We start from the raw sequence: 17,574 nt of genomic DNA, 5'->3' as shown, positions 1-17,574 counted from the left end.
GCAAAAGGGTGGTTGCCCCAGGCCCAAAATTGTTAGGGGGCACAAAATTTCAAACAGCCAGTGCTGCCTCCGTCACTGGGCTCCACTGAAAATGCCTTTTCCATGCGAACCATGAAGTGATCTCTTGGGACAATGGAACGACTCTTCTCATCTCATCTCTGTGGCTGCTGTGTCCTGGATGACGCCGTTAGGCAGTTGAATGTGCATGTGTACTCCATCCATTTCCTTCCCTCCACGCAGCCCCGGGCACTGGCAACCCACGCTACGCCACTGCTCCTGTCCTGCCGTTTTCAGCAACTGGCATTCAGAAGCATTGCTGCCTTCCACAGTGGAGGCAGAGCATTGCCATCGTGGCTAATAGCAAATTCAGCTAAACCTCTTTTAAAGCCATCTAAAGAGGTGACCATTTGGCTTGCCCCTTTTCTGATCCTGCCCCAACTCTGCAACAGAATTGCACTGTGCAATTCAGATCTAGGCATTCAGCACCTTCTCCTGCATTTATCATTCAGCCTGGTGATCACAAAGGTAAGAAGCTCAATACGTCACTGATCCTCAGAAACGCACTACATCCCCAGCAACAATGTTTTACACAAGTGCATTTCAAAAGCTTCCAGGACAGTTGCATCATGATCTATATGGTTCACTACATTTCTTCATTAAGCTTTCGATTACATCTTTGGAGAAAATTCCCTGGCGAGGCATGAACGAATTCAAGCTCAAAGTCAGTTTTATTACTACCAATTATTCTTCCTGCCCAAAGGGGATTTTTTTTAAATCTAAGCAAAGTCTATTGCACTGTCCTTCAGACTGAGCAAATTGACAGCTCAGTTTATTGAAACCAAGTGTTTCAATTCTGCAGGAACAGGCATCACTCATTGACCGCAGATGGCTTTTTAAGGAAAAGAGTCTCCATTAATTAGCTGAAGGGCCGTAGCTCAGTGGTAGAGCACCTCTCCAGGTATGGAATCATGGAAAAGTTGGAAGGCACCCGGAGGGTCATCTAGTCCAACCCCCTGCAATGCAGGAATCTTTTGCCCAACATAGGAATTGGAATGTATTCTGCCTGAAAACCCAGAGAACGGTCAATGTAGACCAGGGGTTCCCAACAAAATTTTATCGAGGACCCCTCATCGAGCCGCTATTGTGACAAGGACCCCCATTAATTCCTAATCCTAAAATTAAAGAGTGAGAGCCAAATTAAGAGTCTTTTTATATTTTATATTTATACGTTTTTTACAGTTACAACAGAGTACTCCATCAGTATACAGTTAGTTTTAATTTTCAGTTCTTAATGAAATGAACCACTTTTTAACCAACGGTCCATTTTTAACTATGCAAACTGTAGCTTACGTGAAAAACAACGCTTTGTTTACAAACACTACTGTTTCGCAAAGAGGCAGCGCGCGCCAGGGAGGAGGGAGGGGAATGGAGAAGACAGGGTACCTGCGCAGTAGCGCACAAATGAAGCCGACGCGCACAAAGCATCTTGGGGAGGTGAGCGTTAGTAGAATGCGCGCGCTGCCTCTTTGCAAAACAGTAGTGTTTGTAAAGCGCCACCTAACGGCATACAGCAGAACTACTGCCTCTATCTAATTCTAGTTTTGCGCTAGACTCTGCTCATGCAGGAAGCGGCCAAAACAAAAAATCTGTTATCATATGAAATATATTTAATATATTTTTTATTCTAATAGCATCTTGCGGACCCCTCTGGCATAGCTCGCGGACCCCTGGGACCACCTGTTGGGAACCACTGGTGTAGACAATAGAGAGCTTGATGGACTGTTGCCCTGACTCAGTACAAAGCACTTTCCTATGTCCCTGATTCCTACCTCCAAAATCCAGCATTTTCTGCTTTGCCAACTTCTCAATCTTGTGTGCATTTGTTACCATTTATTCATGCTATTCATTCACCCATGTTTATTTGTCCACTGTTGTTGCTGCTTTCAGTCTGCAAACAACGTGCATTTGATTGCTCCTCCCCTCATTTGCAGTGTTTACGTTGCACCCGAGTGCATGGAGCGGGATAACACAACGGCAACATAATCTATGTAATTACGTAAATTGCATAATTCCACCACAGCAGACAACAGCGCTGAGTGAAAAAAGGACAGCGAGGAATGGAAAACAACGCCTCCTTAGATGCCTACTGCAGACCCAGATCATAATCTGCCCAGATTGAATCAGGCGGATCTATTTTGGAATCAGAATTCTGCAGATTCCTCCTCCACCTCTAGCCTTAAGCTGTGAAGGCCTTCAAAGATCAAAGCCAGCACCTTGGGCAGGTAGGGAACTATCAAGTGACCAACGGCTCTGGTGCTTACCCAAATTTCTGATTTCCCGTTCTTCCTTTTGCACTTGTCTGCAACCAAATTGAGTTCCACCGTTGTTTCTGCAACCATCTCTGCGCTCTTGTCCTTCACAACGATGTGCATTACGCGCCCCCTGTGGATGTGAGCATCGAAAGTGCTGTTCCAAGGTGGGTACATGGTGGGCTTCTTCTGAACGTAGGATTGGCCGTTCTCTAGGGTTAAAAGGAATTATTTGAATAGTTGCATCTCATCCAGAGTAATTATTTTCCCCCTCTGCTGCTACTTAAAAATGGGAAGCATAATGCTGGTAGTCAACAAAAGAGGTTCAAAGACTCTCTCAAGGCAAATCTTTTTTAAAATGTAGTATAAAGACCGACAACTGGGAAACACTGGCCTGCAAGCGCTCCAGTTGGAGAATAGCCTTTACCAAAAGGTGTCAAGGGCTTTGAAGACGCTCGAACTCAGGACGAAAGGGAGAAACGAGCTAAGAGGAAGGCACATTTGGCAAACCCTCACCGTGATCAACTCCTGCCCAGAAACCTATGTCGCCACTGTGGAAGGACGTGTGGACCCAGAATTGGCCCCGACAGTCACTTACAGACTCACTGTTAAAACTGTGTTTTTGGAAGACACTCGGCTACGAGGTATCGCCAAAGAAGAAGAAGAAGAAGACTCACCAACCCAGAAGGGAATGTGACCAGTGGGCTGAACAGCATTCCCTGTGCGTGTTTTAGTGGGAATGTTCTATTGTGCATTTAAATTATGAATGCTCACATTTAAATGGCCGTGCAATCAATCAATCAATCAATCAATCAATAATATTTGGGTCATATGCCAAACCGGGTTTCAAAGGGAAGCACCAGCACTTTGAGCCTGGAAATGTACAAGAAACCAATGCATTCTTTCCAAACAGGTGCGAAATGATCCCACCTTCTGGGTCTCCTATTAGCAGTTTAGCAGCTGCTTTCCAAACTAATTGGAGCTTCCATACAGTCTTCAAAGGCAGCCCCATGTAGAGTGCATTGCAGCAATCCACCGTGGAAGTGACCAAAGGAGGGATGGCTGAGGCTTGGCTTTGAAGAGCAGGGTCCCCCACCTCCTCTAACTAGAACTCTTCATTCTGCAGAGTTCAAAGACACACCAGAGCCTTCCAAAAAGCAAATGTCACCAAGGCAGGCAGGTGGCCGAAGGCCGCAGGTATCCAGGTGGCCTGTTTGGTCAAAAGGAGTTTTGAAAGGGCAGCGAGTTTATCCTCTGCAGGATTCATCAGCACTCAAAAAAAGCCTTTCTTCTGAAGTGGGCTCCTGTTTCAGGGCGAGCTGCTTTGTGGACAGCAGGTTCGAATAAAATAACAGAAGGCAGTTAAAGTTCAGTCCCACTCACTCACTGAAATTGTAATATAGCCACATGCTCCAACGCAGCTCATAAATGCATGTAACATTGAGGAAGATGGAAGGCTTGCTTTGTTAAACAACGATCTGACTTTTAGAAGACACCTGAAGGCAGCCCTGTCTAGGGAAGTTTTTAATGTATTATTATTATTATTATTATTATTATTATTATTATTATTATGTCGGGAGCCACCCAGAGTGGCTGGGGAAACCCAGTCAGATCGGTGGGGGTATAAATAATAAACAAACAATCAAACAAACAAACAAGTATTATTGTTTATTACTTGGCCAGGCGGAGACCCCCCCCCCCGACCCCAGGCAAACCCCGGGAGGAATAATGACTCATGACAACGTGTTATGGGATTAAAACTACTGGCCACAACTTTATTAAACTTTCAGATGTAGGGAGACCTTGGCTTAGGCATTGGGCCTTTATTCTTCCCAGTCCCCGGCCGGGGATCTGGGGAGTATCAGGGTTATCCAAACTGTGTGAGGATTGGGCTGGCTCTGGAAAACGTCTGTTCAAGCAGAGAGCCCCCCCCCCAATTTCGCTGCAACACAAGGGTGAGCTCTGACAACCTAATGGCATATGGCCAGTGACTCCCCTCAACACAACCCCTTTAACAGGGAACCCTGGGATTGCTGCCGTAGGGGGGACGTGAGTCACCGCTTCATGCCCCCCCCATTTAGGGTAAAGGTAAAGGGTAAAGGGACCCCTGACCATTAGGTGCAGTCGCGGACGACTCTGGGGTTGCGGCGCTCATCTCGCTTTACTGGCCAAGGGAGCCGGCATACAGCTTCCGGGTCATGTGGCCAGCATGACAAAGCCGCTTCTGGCGAACCAGAGCAGCGCACAGAAACGCCGTTTACCTTCCCACTGTAGCGGTACCTATTTCTCTACTTGCACTTTGACATGCTTTCAAACTGCTAGGTTGGCAGGAGCTGGGACTGAGCAACGGGAGCTCGAACCGCCGACCTTCTGATCGGCAAGCCCTAGGCTCTGTGGTCTAACCCACAGTGCCACCCTCTTTAGGGACGATAGACTAAAGCAGGCATGTCCAAAGTCCGTTTTGAGGGCCTAATCCGGCCTACTGGTCGGTTTAATCCGGCCTCTGTGGCAGTGTATTTCCCGGGCTAAAATGCCCCCCAAAAACCTAAGTCCTAAAAAAGCTCAACAACTTTGGGGTAAAATCAGCTCAACAACCTCAATCCTAAAAACTTTGGTCGGCCCTCACGCATGTTCACTTCATCAAATCTGGCCCTCTTCGAAAAAATGTTGTTTAGTCGTTTAGTCGTGTCCGACTCTTTGTGACCCCATGGACCATAGCAGGCCAGGCACTCCTGTCTTGCACTGCCTCCCGCAGTTTGGTCAAACTCATGTTCGTAGCTTCGAGAACACTGTCCAACCATCTTGTCCTCTATCGTCCCCTTCTCCTAGTGCAGTGGTTCCCAACAGGTGGTCCGGGGACCCCCAGGGGTCCGCAAGCTATGCCAGAGGGGTCCGCAAGATGCTATTAGAATAAAAAATATATTAAATATATTTCGTATGATAACAGATTTTTTGTTTTGGCTGCTTCCTGCATGAGCAGAGTCTAGCGCAAAACTAGAATTAGATAGAGGCAGTAGTTCTGCTGTATGCCGTTAGGTGGCGCTTTACAAACACTACTGTTTTGCAAAGAGGCAGCGCGCACATTCTACTAACGCTCACCTCCCCAAGATGCTTTGCGCACGTCGGCTTCATTTGTGCGCTACTGCGCAGGTACCCTGTCTTCTCCATTCCCCTCCCTCCTCCCTGGCACGCGCTGCCTCTTTGCAAAACAGTAGTGTTTGTAAACAAAGTGTTGTTTTTCGCGGAAGCTACAGTTCGCGTAGTTAAAAATGGACCGTTGGTTAAAAAGTGGTTCATCTCATTAAGAACTGAAAATTAAAACTAACTGTATACTGATGGAGTACTCTGTTGTAACTGTAAAAAATGTATAAATATAAAATATAAAAAGACTCTTAATTTGGCTCTCACTTTTTAATTTTAGGATTAGGAATTAATGGGGGTCCTTGTCACAATAGCGGCTCAATGAGGGGTCCTCGAGAAAATTTTGTTGGGAACCCCTGTCCTAGTGCCCTCAATCTTTCCCAACATCAGGGTCTTTTCCAGGGAGTCTTCTCTTCTCAGGAGGTGGCCAAAGTATTGGAGCCTCAGCTTCAGGATCTGTCCTTCCAGTGAGCACTCAGGGCTGATTTCCTTCAGAATGGATAGGTTTGATCTTCTTGCAGTCCATGGGACTCTCAAGAGTCTCCTCCAGCACCATAATTCAAAAGCATCAATTCTTCGGCAATCAGCCTTCTTTATGGTCCAGCTCTCACTTCCATACATCACTACTGGGAAAACCATAGCTTTAACTATACGGACCTTTGTCGGCAAGGTGATGTCTCTGCTTTTTAAGATGCTGTCTAGGTTTGTCATTGCTTTTCTCCCAAGAAGCAGGCGTCTTTTAATTTCGTGACTGCTGTCACCATCTGCAGTGATCAAGGAGCCCAAGAAAGTGCAATGTTTGGGCAGGGCACCCCTGGACTAAAGGATTCCACCCAAGGCCTGAAACTGCCAAAGTTGTGGTGTTTGCTACGGGGAAGGCAATACCTGCCAATGCAGGGAAATTCCTTCCTGGTCCTTCAACAGCAACCATCAATGACCGTAGCAGCACCTGCATACCTGTAAAGAAGAGGTTAACCTGCAAAAGGAAGGCGTAAACTGAGGGAGGGCAGGGTGGGAGAAGCTCTGGAGCCGAATAAGGTCTCCCAGGTAAGTTCCACCCTCTATTGTGTGTGCAGGGCGGTCCTAACCCTACCTGGTCAACTCCCCTGGCAACACCTCCCCAGCTGGGATTGGCTAACTGTCTGAGGTTAGGCAGGAACCTCCAGGTATCCAGCTTGGGGAGGCGAAGCCAGTCTGACTGGGGATCTGGTAAGGTCAGGGGGCTGCACACAACTACGCAAAAAGCGCCCCCCATTTGAAGTGGGGAGCGGTTATTATTATTATCATTATTATTGATCAGATCATGTAGGGGCTCATTCACACTTTTGCTTGACCCGCATTATTATTAATTAATTAGATGTATATACAGTACCATCATAAGATTTCAGAGCTGAAATAAGTCGAATAAAATACAGGGTGAAAACAGGTCAGAATAAAACACAGGGTTAAAACAAGTAAATAATTAAAACAAAACAGCAAGACACATTCTAAAAAGGCTCTAGATAGAATATTAATCAGCCAAAGACCTGTTTGAAGAGGAAGAGCATTCCACAAACTGGGAGCCACTGCAGAAAAGGCCCCGTTCTCACGTTGCTACCCTCTGTACCTAACGTGGAGGAGCCACATGAAGAAGGGCCTCAGATGACGGACATAGAGACTGGGACAGTTTCCATGGGGAGAATTATCCCGATGAATTATCCCAGGTCCGAGGACTTTCCTCAACATTCTGTGGCTGTGTCTTACCTGCTGAGCCAATGTCGGCTAGGCAGAAATACCTGGGAAGGAAAAAGGGGAGGGGGGAGGAAGGAGGGGGGAGGTCAAACCCAGCCAAAAATGGACCCCTTTGGTTCCCAATGCTCACAGGTACTACTGGTGGCGGAAGTGGTCTTGTGGGTGGAGGGAAATTGAAGGGACAGAGTCTACATTCTATGTTATGTTTGTCTTCTTTGTATAAAAACCCAATAAAAATTATTAAAAAGAAAGAAAGAAATATCTCTCTGGGTTTCCCAGACATCTCATTGATTGCCTTGAGACTTATGTGGAGCGCAGTGCATTTAATTAACGGGCGATAATATTGGTGGAGAAGGAGCAACTTCTTTTGAGGGTGTTCGTTTTAGCAATTTCAGCCTCTCCATCAAAGCAACATGATTGTATAAAGCTTCTTAGTTTTCTGGCTCTTTCCCCAACAAGACATTATGGGATGTGTTTGTGTTTCTGTGTGTATTAAGTTCCCTGACCTTTCTGTGTAAGACTAAATGCTTTTCTGCATTAAGAGGGATTATTTTTAGCTTGCCAGCACTCTTGGACCTCAAGATCATTCTTTGCGTGGTATTTTTAAAAGGACTACAATAGCACCCTTTTCCTTTTCTTTTAAAAGGTACTTTTCTTTGCCTAGCGCTACTGTTTTGAATAAAGGCCTATTTTACACAGTTCTGAGACTGGAGTGCCGAACAGAATAAGGTAGATTCCTGATGTTTTCCATTCATATTGTTCTGGAATGGCCAAGTCATAAATCGTTCCTTAAAATCGCATGGCACTCAAATACCGCTGCATGCTAAAAACAGGGAGAATAAACTAGCCCAAACTAGGCACTTTAAAATACAAATTATTTCTTCTGCTTTTTTTTGTAAAGAAAGTCAAAATTCACTTGGGAAGGCTGCAAGTTGGGTGGGATAGAGGAAGGCTGGCTAGAGAAAATTAGGGCCAGTGTCATAGCTAAGTGGCAGAACATCTGCTTGGCATGCAGAAGGCTGCAGGTTCAAGCCCTAGGTAGGGCTGGCAATGACTCCCTGTCTGAAATCCAGGAGAGCTGCTGCCAGTCAGTGCAGACAATACTGAGCTCGATAGGATAAAGACAATTTCCTATGTTCCCATGCTTAATCTCTTCCTTTTACTGCAATATACATACATAATTACAAGGGTACAGAGTAAAATAAGACAAAAAGAAGAAGGGAAGAAAAGAAATAATACCCAGATATGTAGAAAACTTTGGGGGAAAGATGTGACAATTGAATCTTTCTCCCTGTGGGTAAAATAAGCAGCTGATGGAGGGCAATTTTTGAGCTGGGAAATGAACAGGAGGGAAAGGATGAAGTAGTCTCTATCTGCTCTTTCTCTGACCCAACTGCAGGCTGCCCAGTTGTCACCAACTTGCAACAGGGCCTTTTCTGTGGTGGCTCCCCATTTGTGGAACTCCCTCCCTGGTGAGGCACACCTGTCTTCCTTATTATTGACTTTGAGGAGGAATCTAAAATCATTCCAGTTTGACGGCTGAAAGACACTGCTCCTGGCATCTCTCAGATTGTGACAACTCTGGGACAATTTTGTAAAACTGTTGTTAGAATATTTGAAAATAATCATTGCTGCGTTTGCCATTCCTGGACTCCTTTGGGAGGAAGAGCAGGATATAAATTGAACGAATGAATGAATGAATGAACAGGCAACATAACAATTAACAGGAATATAACAACAGCTAGGCTAGTTCAGTCGGCAGAGCATGAGATGTGGGTTCGAGTCCCACATCGGGCATTTTCAACAACAACAACAACAACAACTCCTCTGCATTGCAGGGAGTTGGACTAGAGGACCCGCGTGGTCCCTTCCAACTTAGAATTCTATGATTCTATATGAATCTTGGTTTGAAAATAAAACCATGACAGACAAAAGCATATAAAATACAGACTGCATCAGGCCTCCCTCCCTCCTCTGGGACAGCCATTCCAGCAGTGGGAGAGCTGGGAAGCAGAACTCACTCTATCAGCTGAACTGTGCCAGTCGGCCATTGTTTAGAAATTGGTGCCTGAGTTTTGGTTTTCCTCTGCCCTCCTTGTTCCTTTCCCCTTGTATGTCATGCTTCTCTAGATTGTACACCTGCAAGTAGGGGCTGTCTTGTTTTGACTATAGGTAAGCCGCCCTGGAATGCTTTTAGGCTGGAGAGCAGGGTATACAAATGTTATCAATCAACCATCAATCAATCAATCAATCAATCAATGTGAATGTGTGATTTGAAACTCACACTGGATAGACTGCATCTCGCCCAGTAGGGCTGGCCCACAACATTTTGGCACCTCCCCTTACAGGTTGGCCGGCCCTGGCCATTGGCCATTGTTCAGCCTGGACACTGAGGTCCAGATTTGAAGGTCTTCTGGTGGTTCCCTCACTGTGAGAAGTGAAGTTACAGAGAACCAGGCAGAGAGCCTTCTCGGTAGTGGCGCCCGCCCTGTGGAACACCCTCCCATCAGATGTCAAGGAAATAAACAACTATCTGACTTTTAGAAGACATCTGAAGGGAGCCCTGTACAGTACAGGGAATGTTTTTTAACGTTTGACATTTCACTGTGTTTTTAATATTTTGCTGGAAGCCTCCCAGAGTGGCTGGGGCAACCCAGTCAGATGGGAGGCATATAAATAATAAAATTGTTGTTGTTGTTGTTAAGCGCAGGCATGCTCAAAAGTAAGAATAAAGCACTTACCCGACTCCACTGCTTCCTTGACTATCACGGCGCAATAGGGATCGATCACATCTCCCTGGGAAGGCAGATAGGGACCACTGTCGTAGTTGGACAATCCAATACGGAGAAAAGGAGACATGTCGGCCTCTGCGAGGAGAAGAAAGCAGACGTTATTGGAGAGGCTCTCACAACTGCCTTGGCTGTTTTAGCTTTATCGTCTGTGGCAAGCCTGGGAATTTAACAGAGAAGTCGCTTATCCATTCCGGACAGCGTTTCCCCTCTCCGTCCCACAACCAGCTGAGTTAGCAGAAGTTTCCCTGGCACATGGAGCGGCTATGCTATGGTGTTGGCTGCTCTGCATCGCCGGAGGCTGCTGTGGTCACCAAGGCGCAATGGTCGGGAATGACATCTGATTGACTTTGCTGGGTGAAAAGCAGCAGCCAGCTGCAGGAGGGCTTGAAATTGGATATTGGATGCTGGAGGAGGAGGGGTGGCGGTGGTGGAAGGGGGGTGGGGGTGGGAAGCATTTGTTCAGTGAACCCTGCACAAGTTAATGCCGGGCACAAGCTGCCCCCGAAAGGGAACCAGGAGCAAAGCAGATTACAAAATGGCACTGCAAGGGGATGGATGAAAGCCAGCATGGTTAAACAAGATGCTGTCAAGTGTTAAATGGGATATTTATACAGTGGTACCTTGGTTCTCAAACGCCTTGGTACTCAAACAACTTGAAACCCGTGTGTATCTGATGAAGTGTGCATGCACACGAAAGCTCATACCAAAATAAAAACTTAGTTGGTCTTTAAGGTGCTACTGAAGGAATTTTTTTAACTTGAAACCCAAACACTGTAAACCCGGAAGTAAGTGTTCCAGTTTGTGAACTTTTTTTTGGAAGCCGAACATGCTCCGTTTTGAGTGTTACGCTGAGGTCTGGCTGTTTTTGCTATTTATTTTGCATTTTTCGTTTTTGCGGCTCTTTTATTGTTTTTTTTTTGTGACTGTGTGGAACCCAGTTCAGCTACTGATTGATTGATTGTGTGTGTGACTGCAGTACATTGTTTATTGCTTTCATTTTATGGATCAATGGTATCGTTAGATAGTAAAACCCGTGTTTAATTGCTGTTTTAAGGGTTGTTTTTAAAAGTCTGGAACGGATTAATCCATTTTGCATTGCTTTCTATGGGAAAGCACGCCTTGGTTTTGGAACACTTTGGTTTTGGAACGGACTTCCGGAACAGATTAAGTTTGAGAACCAAGGTACCACTGTATACTGGATGGAAATGAAGCCAGCCAGCGAGTGGGACCTTGGATGGGTGAGGCTCACAGGAAGGGAAAAACAAACACAGACCCTCAAAGTGCCCCTATTTTCCAGGGACAGTCCCGGATTTACAGAAGCCGTCACAGTTTCTGATTTGATCCCAGAATGTCCCACTTTTCCTTAGGGTGTCCTTATTTTCATTGGAGAAATGTTGGAGGGTATGGAGTTATGCAACCCTTGAGGCAAAGGGATAAGTAACTATAGAGCAGGCACCCCCAAACTTCGGCCCTCCAGATGTTTTGGACTACAATTCCCATCTTCCCCGACCAGTGGTCCTGTTAGCTAGGGATCATGGGAGTTGTAGGCCAAAACATCTGGAGGGCCGCAGTTTGGGGGTGCCTGCTATAGAGCCTATGGAAGACCTCTGAAGACAGCCCAGTATAGGGAAGTTTTAAAAATATTTAATGTTTTTATATGTTTTTATAGGAGTAGCCGTCCAGAGTAGCTGGGGCAATCCAGTCAGATGGGTGGGATATAAAGAAAATAATAGTAATAATAACTGAATAGGATGTCCCTATATTTGCTGGAGAAGTGTTCGAGGGTTTGCAGACACACACCCAATAAACAACAGTGGCAGAGAGTCTCCCTTGCACGAAGATGATCCTAGGTTTAATCTCAAGCATCTCCAGGTAAGGAAAGGAAGGAACCTTGCCGGAAACCCTGGATAGATGCTGCCAGCTCAATCTGCAATACTGATGGAGCAATAGTCTGGCTTCCTGGCTTCCCATGTTCCTAAGGCAGCGTTGGGGTTTAAGGAAGGATGTGATGTGCTCAGGACCACATGAGAAGCATCATTATAATTATTACGAATTCAGAAAGGCATGGGTTTTCCCGGAGTCCTTCGACACGTTTTTAAGGCAGAGAAACTTCTGTATAAAGCGGGGTGGAGGTGGGGAAGAGGAGAAAACCGACACCTGAGCCAGCATTTGATTTGCTGATAGGAATGTCGGTCTTCTCAGTTGTGATTCTGTGAAGCTGGGAGGAAGCCGAGCACCTTGTGGCTGTGCGACTTGCCACCAGCTCCGCCTTTTCACAGACGGAGCCATCTCTGTGTGGTTTAGAGCTATGCCCAGATGCCTCACTCTGGGTGTACGTATTGGGGCGTGAAAGCAAGATTCACGGTCAGGTGAAGAGGCACGCCCCCCCCCCGACCTATTGAAAGGTTAAATTGCAGTAAAACTTTTTTTTACCTCTAGCAACTGGTGGTTTGGGTGCAGCGGCGGAGCATATGCCCACGCTGCACCCATGGCAGCGGGGCATGTGGGGTGTGGAGGATGCCCTCCCAGGCATGGGATGGCCACTCAGGTGCCCCCACTCACCCCCACTCCCAAGCCTCCCCCAGCTGTCAAAACGAAGGGGGATGGGGGGAATGCTGCTGGCAAAGCGGCACAGCTCCCCCCTTCTCCTAATGGCTCGGGAGTTGTGGGCGGGTGGTGTGCCAAATGTCACCCCCCCTCAAGGAAGACACTTGGGGTGGTCCGCCCCCCCACCCCCTTCCTCCGTCCCTGTTTTGGTGTACCTCCAAACAACTGTAGCAATGCTATCCGTACAATATTCTGCATCTTAGGGATATCAGCTCTGTCTCTGCTCATCTTAGTTGCGACACACTAGACGCAAATTGAACAGGACAATCTTATTTTCACTGGAGACATGTTGGAAGGTATCGTGTTGTTGTTGTTGCTGGCAACTGTCTGCTCCAAGAAACCATGGAGGGGTGAGCAAAAGGAAGAATTGTCCCATGGAGCAGGTGCCAAAATGCAACTAGGCCAGGCACCCCCAAACTGTGGCCCTCCAGATGTTTTGGCCTACAACTCCCATGATCCCTAGCTAACAGGACCAGTGGTTGGGGAAGATGGGAATTGTAGTCCAAAACATCTGGAGGGCCGAAGTTTGGGGATGCCTGAACTAGGCAAATCCACAGAGGCAGGGCCAGCCTGAGAGATTTTGGCACCCAAAGCAAACCACAAATTGATGTTTGCCCCATCAGGAAAGAAGTAGGCAGTGAAGATCTACATGGGAAACAAGAGTGAGAGGCATTGGCAAGATTTGTCCTCCACCACAGTTGTCGATGTCATTGCGGCAGCCTCAGGCGACGCATTCCTTGGAGGCTGGATCTGCTGCCTCTGTGGATCCTGCCGCCCAAAGCACTTGACTCACATTGCCTCCTGTTTGGGCCGGCCCTGCATGGAGGACAAGACTATCAAAGGCTACTTGCCAGGATGGTGTGCTCTGCCTCCACAGTCAGAGGCAGCGATGCTTCTGAATACCAGTCGCTAGAAACCATGGGAAAGGAGAAGCTTCTTGCTGCTTGCTGGTTTCCCACAGGTGTCTAGATAACCACTGTGAGAACAGGATGCTTGTATAATAAAATAATAATACAGTGGTATCTCCGGTTGTGAACGGGATCTGTTCCGGAGGTCCGGCTGGATCCCGAGGTTTTCGCAACCCGATGATCACTGTTATACGCATGTGCATGGCAGTAGACCGCTTCTGCGCATGTGCGTGCGGTGAAACCCGGTCAAATACTTCCAGATTTTCTGCTTTCGCACCCTGAAGTTTACATAACCCGAGGGTTACATAACCCGAGTTGCTACTGTAATAATAATTTATTATTTATACCCTGCCCATCTGGCTGGGTCTCCCTAGCTACTCTGGGCAGCTCCCAACAGAATATTAAAAACACAATAAAACATCAAACATTAAAAACTTCCCTATACAGGGCTGTTTTCAGACGTCTTCTAAAAGTCAGATACAGTAGTGGTACCTCTACTTACAAATAACTCTACTTACGAATGTTTCTACTTACGAATGGAGCTCCGTCCACCATCTTGGATGTGGTTTAGATTTTTTCTACTTACGAATTTTTAGATAGGGCTGCTTTGACTTACAATTTTTTTCTCCCAATGCATTCCTATGGGATTTGACTTACAATTATTTCGACTTATAAATGTGCATTCGGAACGCATTAAATTTGTAAGTAGAGGTACCACTGTAGTTGTTTATTTCCTTGACATCTGATGGAAGGGTGTTCCACAGGGCGGGCGCCACTACCGAGAAGGCCCTCTGCCTGGTTCCCTGTAATCTCACAGTGAGGGAACCGCCAGAAGGCCCTCGGAGCTGGACCTCAGTGTCCGGGCTGAATGTTGGGGGTGGAGACGCTCCTTTAGGTATACTGGGCCGAGCCCATTGGCCTGATCCAGCAGCAGCATTTTCTCTTTACGTTTTTAACTTGTCCCCTTGCTCTCACACCCTAAAGATGCCCCAGTAGCTCTTTCTATCCTCCTTATTTCTGTTGAAAAACAGAATGAGAATAATCGCAGAATGAGAATAATCTCAGTCAGGGGTGCCAGCTCTGGGGGGCCAAGCCCTTTCAGGGCCACCATATATTTTTGGGGTAGGGGCCGGGTAGAGTCCGGGTCCCCCAATGTCCATGAATTGAGAAGGGAAACCATGGGGCTGACCGCAACCGAACTCCAGTGGCCGGCTCCTTCCCCTCCTCCTAGAATCATAGAATCATAGAGTTGGAAGAGACCACAAGGGCCATCCAGTCCAACCCCCTGCTGAGCAGGAAACACCATCAAAGCATTCCTGAAAGATGCCTGTCAAGCCTCTGCTTAAAGACCTCCAAAGAAGGAGACTCCACCACACTCCTTGGTAGCAAATTCCACTGCCGAACAGCTCCTACTGTCAGGAAGTTCTTCCTAATGTTTAGGTGGAATCTTCCTCCTGCATTGCTGCTGTGTTCGGCTCTGCCCTCAGCTACTCCCAGTGTCCTGACGTCCCACATGTGACGTCCCAACATCATCCACGCGCAACATTGGCTCTCCTGATCACCCTGGCAAGCTGGTGCCTCCGATCCCAGCAGTTCCTCCACATTTAACAGAGGGTGGCGCTGACTTTGTGAATTCCCTGCCTTGGTTATGTCTGCATGGGGACACAAAATTGTCACAGGTGAAGTTCCTGTTGTTGAAAAACTTAACCATCGAGTGAGTGGGTTGGGCGTGGGAGAATCATTTTGCAGTACTTCCTGCCCATATCTACGTGAGAGTGAAATTCTCTGAGACCACCACGTCCGCTGGATCCCGGGCAAGTAGGGTCTGCTTGGAAATTTGCTTGGAAATTAAACAAAGGGTCTGCTGGTTTCTCTTTGAGGTTTCCAGACCCAAAAGAAAGCAGGGCAATTAAAGGCACGGAAGTCCTGTCCTCTATTGAGTCTGGCAACCCTGCAGGCAAGGGGCAAGAAAATAGATAAAGTAAAGGAGGACTTTGGAGGAAATGGAATCTGGTCCCCATGAAATGAATCACCCTTCACACCAAAGGGTATGAAAATCTAATACAGAAGAGACACCATAGACCAGGCATCCCCAAACTGTGGCCCTCCAGATGTTTTGGCCTACAACTCCCATGATCCCTAGCTAACAGGACCAGTGGTTGGGGAAGATGGGAATTGTAGTCCAAAACATCTGGAAAATCTAATACAGAAGAGACACCATAGACACATGATTAAACAATGGTGGGTTGCATCCAGGCTCATTTAGTCCAGCCCCACTGAAATCAATGGGGCTTCAGCCATGTTTAACTTGGCCCGTTGATTTCAGTGGGGTTCAAGTTCAGCTAATTTAGTTTGCTCCGATGCAAATAAAGGTAAAGGTAAAGGGACCCCTGACCATTAGGTCCAGTCGTGACCGACTCTGGGGTTGCGCGCTCATCTCGCATTATTGGCCGAGGGAGCCGGCGTATAGCTTCCAGGTCATGTGGCCAGCATGACAAAGCCGCTTCTGGCAAACCAGAGCAGCACACGGAAACGCCGTTTACCTTCCCGCTATAGCGGTTCCTATTTATCTACTTGCATTTTGACTTGCTTTCGAACTGCTAGGTTGGCAGGAGCTGGGACCAAGCAACGGGAGCTCACCCCGTCACAGGGATTCGAACCGCTGACCTTCTGATCAGCAAGCCCTAGGCTCAGTGGTTTAACCACAGTGCCATAAATTACAATAAAGAATGATCAGGTTGTTACGAGTTTAACCTTGTCAGTTTTCTGTATAGAGTTTTGGCAGAACTGACAGAGCTAAAGAGGAAAACCTCCCCACCCCCCCAACCTATAAATGCACACCATCTACATACTAAAGAGTAGAAGATCTTTTAGCTTGAGATGTTATCAGAGTTTTTTTCCACTGGAAGAAAACTGCAGCAGTGACAACCATAAAGACCTCCTTTCTTTGTACTGAACACCACTCCAAAACAAACAATTACATATATCTTCCTTAGGCTGCAATCCTTGCCTGGGAGCAAGTCCCATTGAACTTAATGGGGCGTGTGGCTGAGAAGACCTGCATGGGATTGTACTGCACAAGTCTTTCCACCGAGTTAAATTAGTACAGCTGAACCAAATGGGGGCCCATTCAGGTTTAATTCAGCATGAAAAAAAACTGCCTTGAGGAATGAATGGGTGTGATAAATGGGGCCGGTTCCATTCTCCTGCTCATAGCTGTTTGTCACTCATTCACAGCAAGCTCACCTTTCTCTAGTGAAAGCAACTGGTCTTAATTTATTTCCCCAGAATGCCTAGGGCACTGCATGCTTTGGGGACAAGAGGAAAAGGTGACCAACTGTGTGTGGGGTGTGTGTGTGTGTGTGTGTGCCATTTTCTTCCAGAATGTTCCACAGTGACAGGGGCAGTCTGGGAAACCCGAAGCTCCACAGGCAATTGCCTGCCAGCCGACCTGCCTATCATACAAGCAAGCTGGGGAAAAGCCATCAGAAACAAAGAAGGCTGGAGTCCTAACTCCACTTAGAATCACAGAATTGTAGAATTGGAAGGGACCCTGGGGGGTCATCTAGCCCACCTCCCTGCAATGCAGGAATCCTGCCTGAGTGGACTTGAACCCCCAATGCACCATAGCTGCCAAGTCTCCCGTATTCCCCGGGAAACCCCTGTTTTTCCAGCTGTCCCCAGCCGAAAAAACGGATTTATTCCCTGGTTTATTCTGGCGCGGCGGCCATTTTGAAACTGGGCAGAGCATGCTCAGAAGCGACTTTTGATGCTGTTTTGCCCAGTTCCAAAATGGCTGCAGCACGACTTCTGGTGCGGTGGCCATTTTGGAACAGGGCAGAGCAGCATCAAAAGTAGCTTCTGAGCATGCTCCGCCCAGTTCCAAAATGGCGGCAGCGCTACTTCCGGTCTGCTACTTCCGGTCCAGTCCCTTATTTCTCGGACAGCAACTTGGCAGGTATGCCAATGCACTGACCCATTGGGCTACTGGGAGTAAGTCCCATTGAATCTAATAGGACTTACTCCTTAGTAGACAAGCTCATCCCAGTGCTGCATGCGTGAAATGACATAAAACATCTGCGTGAA

General features: G+C 47.1%; 1 protein-coding gene across 2 annotated transcripts in view; it reads right to left on the bottom strand.

Annotated features, from left to right (window-relative positions):
* The window catches only part of PRKCQ (protein kinase C theta), a 56,929-nt gene that overhangs the window by 32,587 nt on the left and 6,768 nt on the right, over window positions 1-17,574 (bottom strand). For both annotated transcript variants that reach the window (XM_035128182.2, XM_035128183.2), the window contains exons 2-3: window positions 9,923-10,048; window positions 2,322-2,521 (exon numbers count right to left, since the gene is read on the bottom strand). In XM_035128182.2, the coding sequence (XP_034984073.2) occupies window positions 2,322-2,521; window positions 9,923-10,040 (318 nt within the window). In that variant the 5' untranslated portion in view covers window positions 10,041-10,048. The remainder of the gene's footprint in view (window positions 1-2,321; window positions 2,522-9,922; window positions 10,049-17,574) is intronic.

Source organism: Zootoca vivipara, chromosome 10, assembly GCF_963506605.1.
Source record: "Zootoca vivipara chromosome 10, rZooViv1.1, whole genome shotgun sequence".
Taxonomy (NCBI): domain Eukaryota; kingdom Metazoa; phylum Chordata; class Lepidosauria; order Squamata; family Lacertidae; genus Zootoca; species Zootoca vivipara.
The sequence above is the reverse complement of the archived record's forward strand: the minus strand, read 5'-3'. Positions and strand labels throughout refer to the sequence as shown.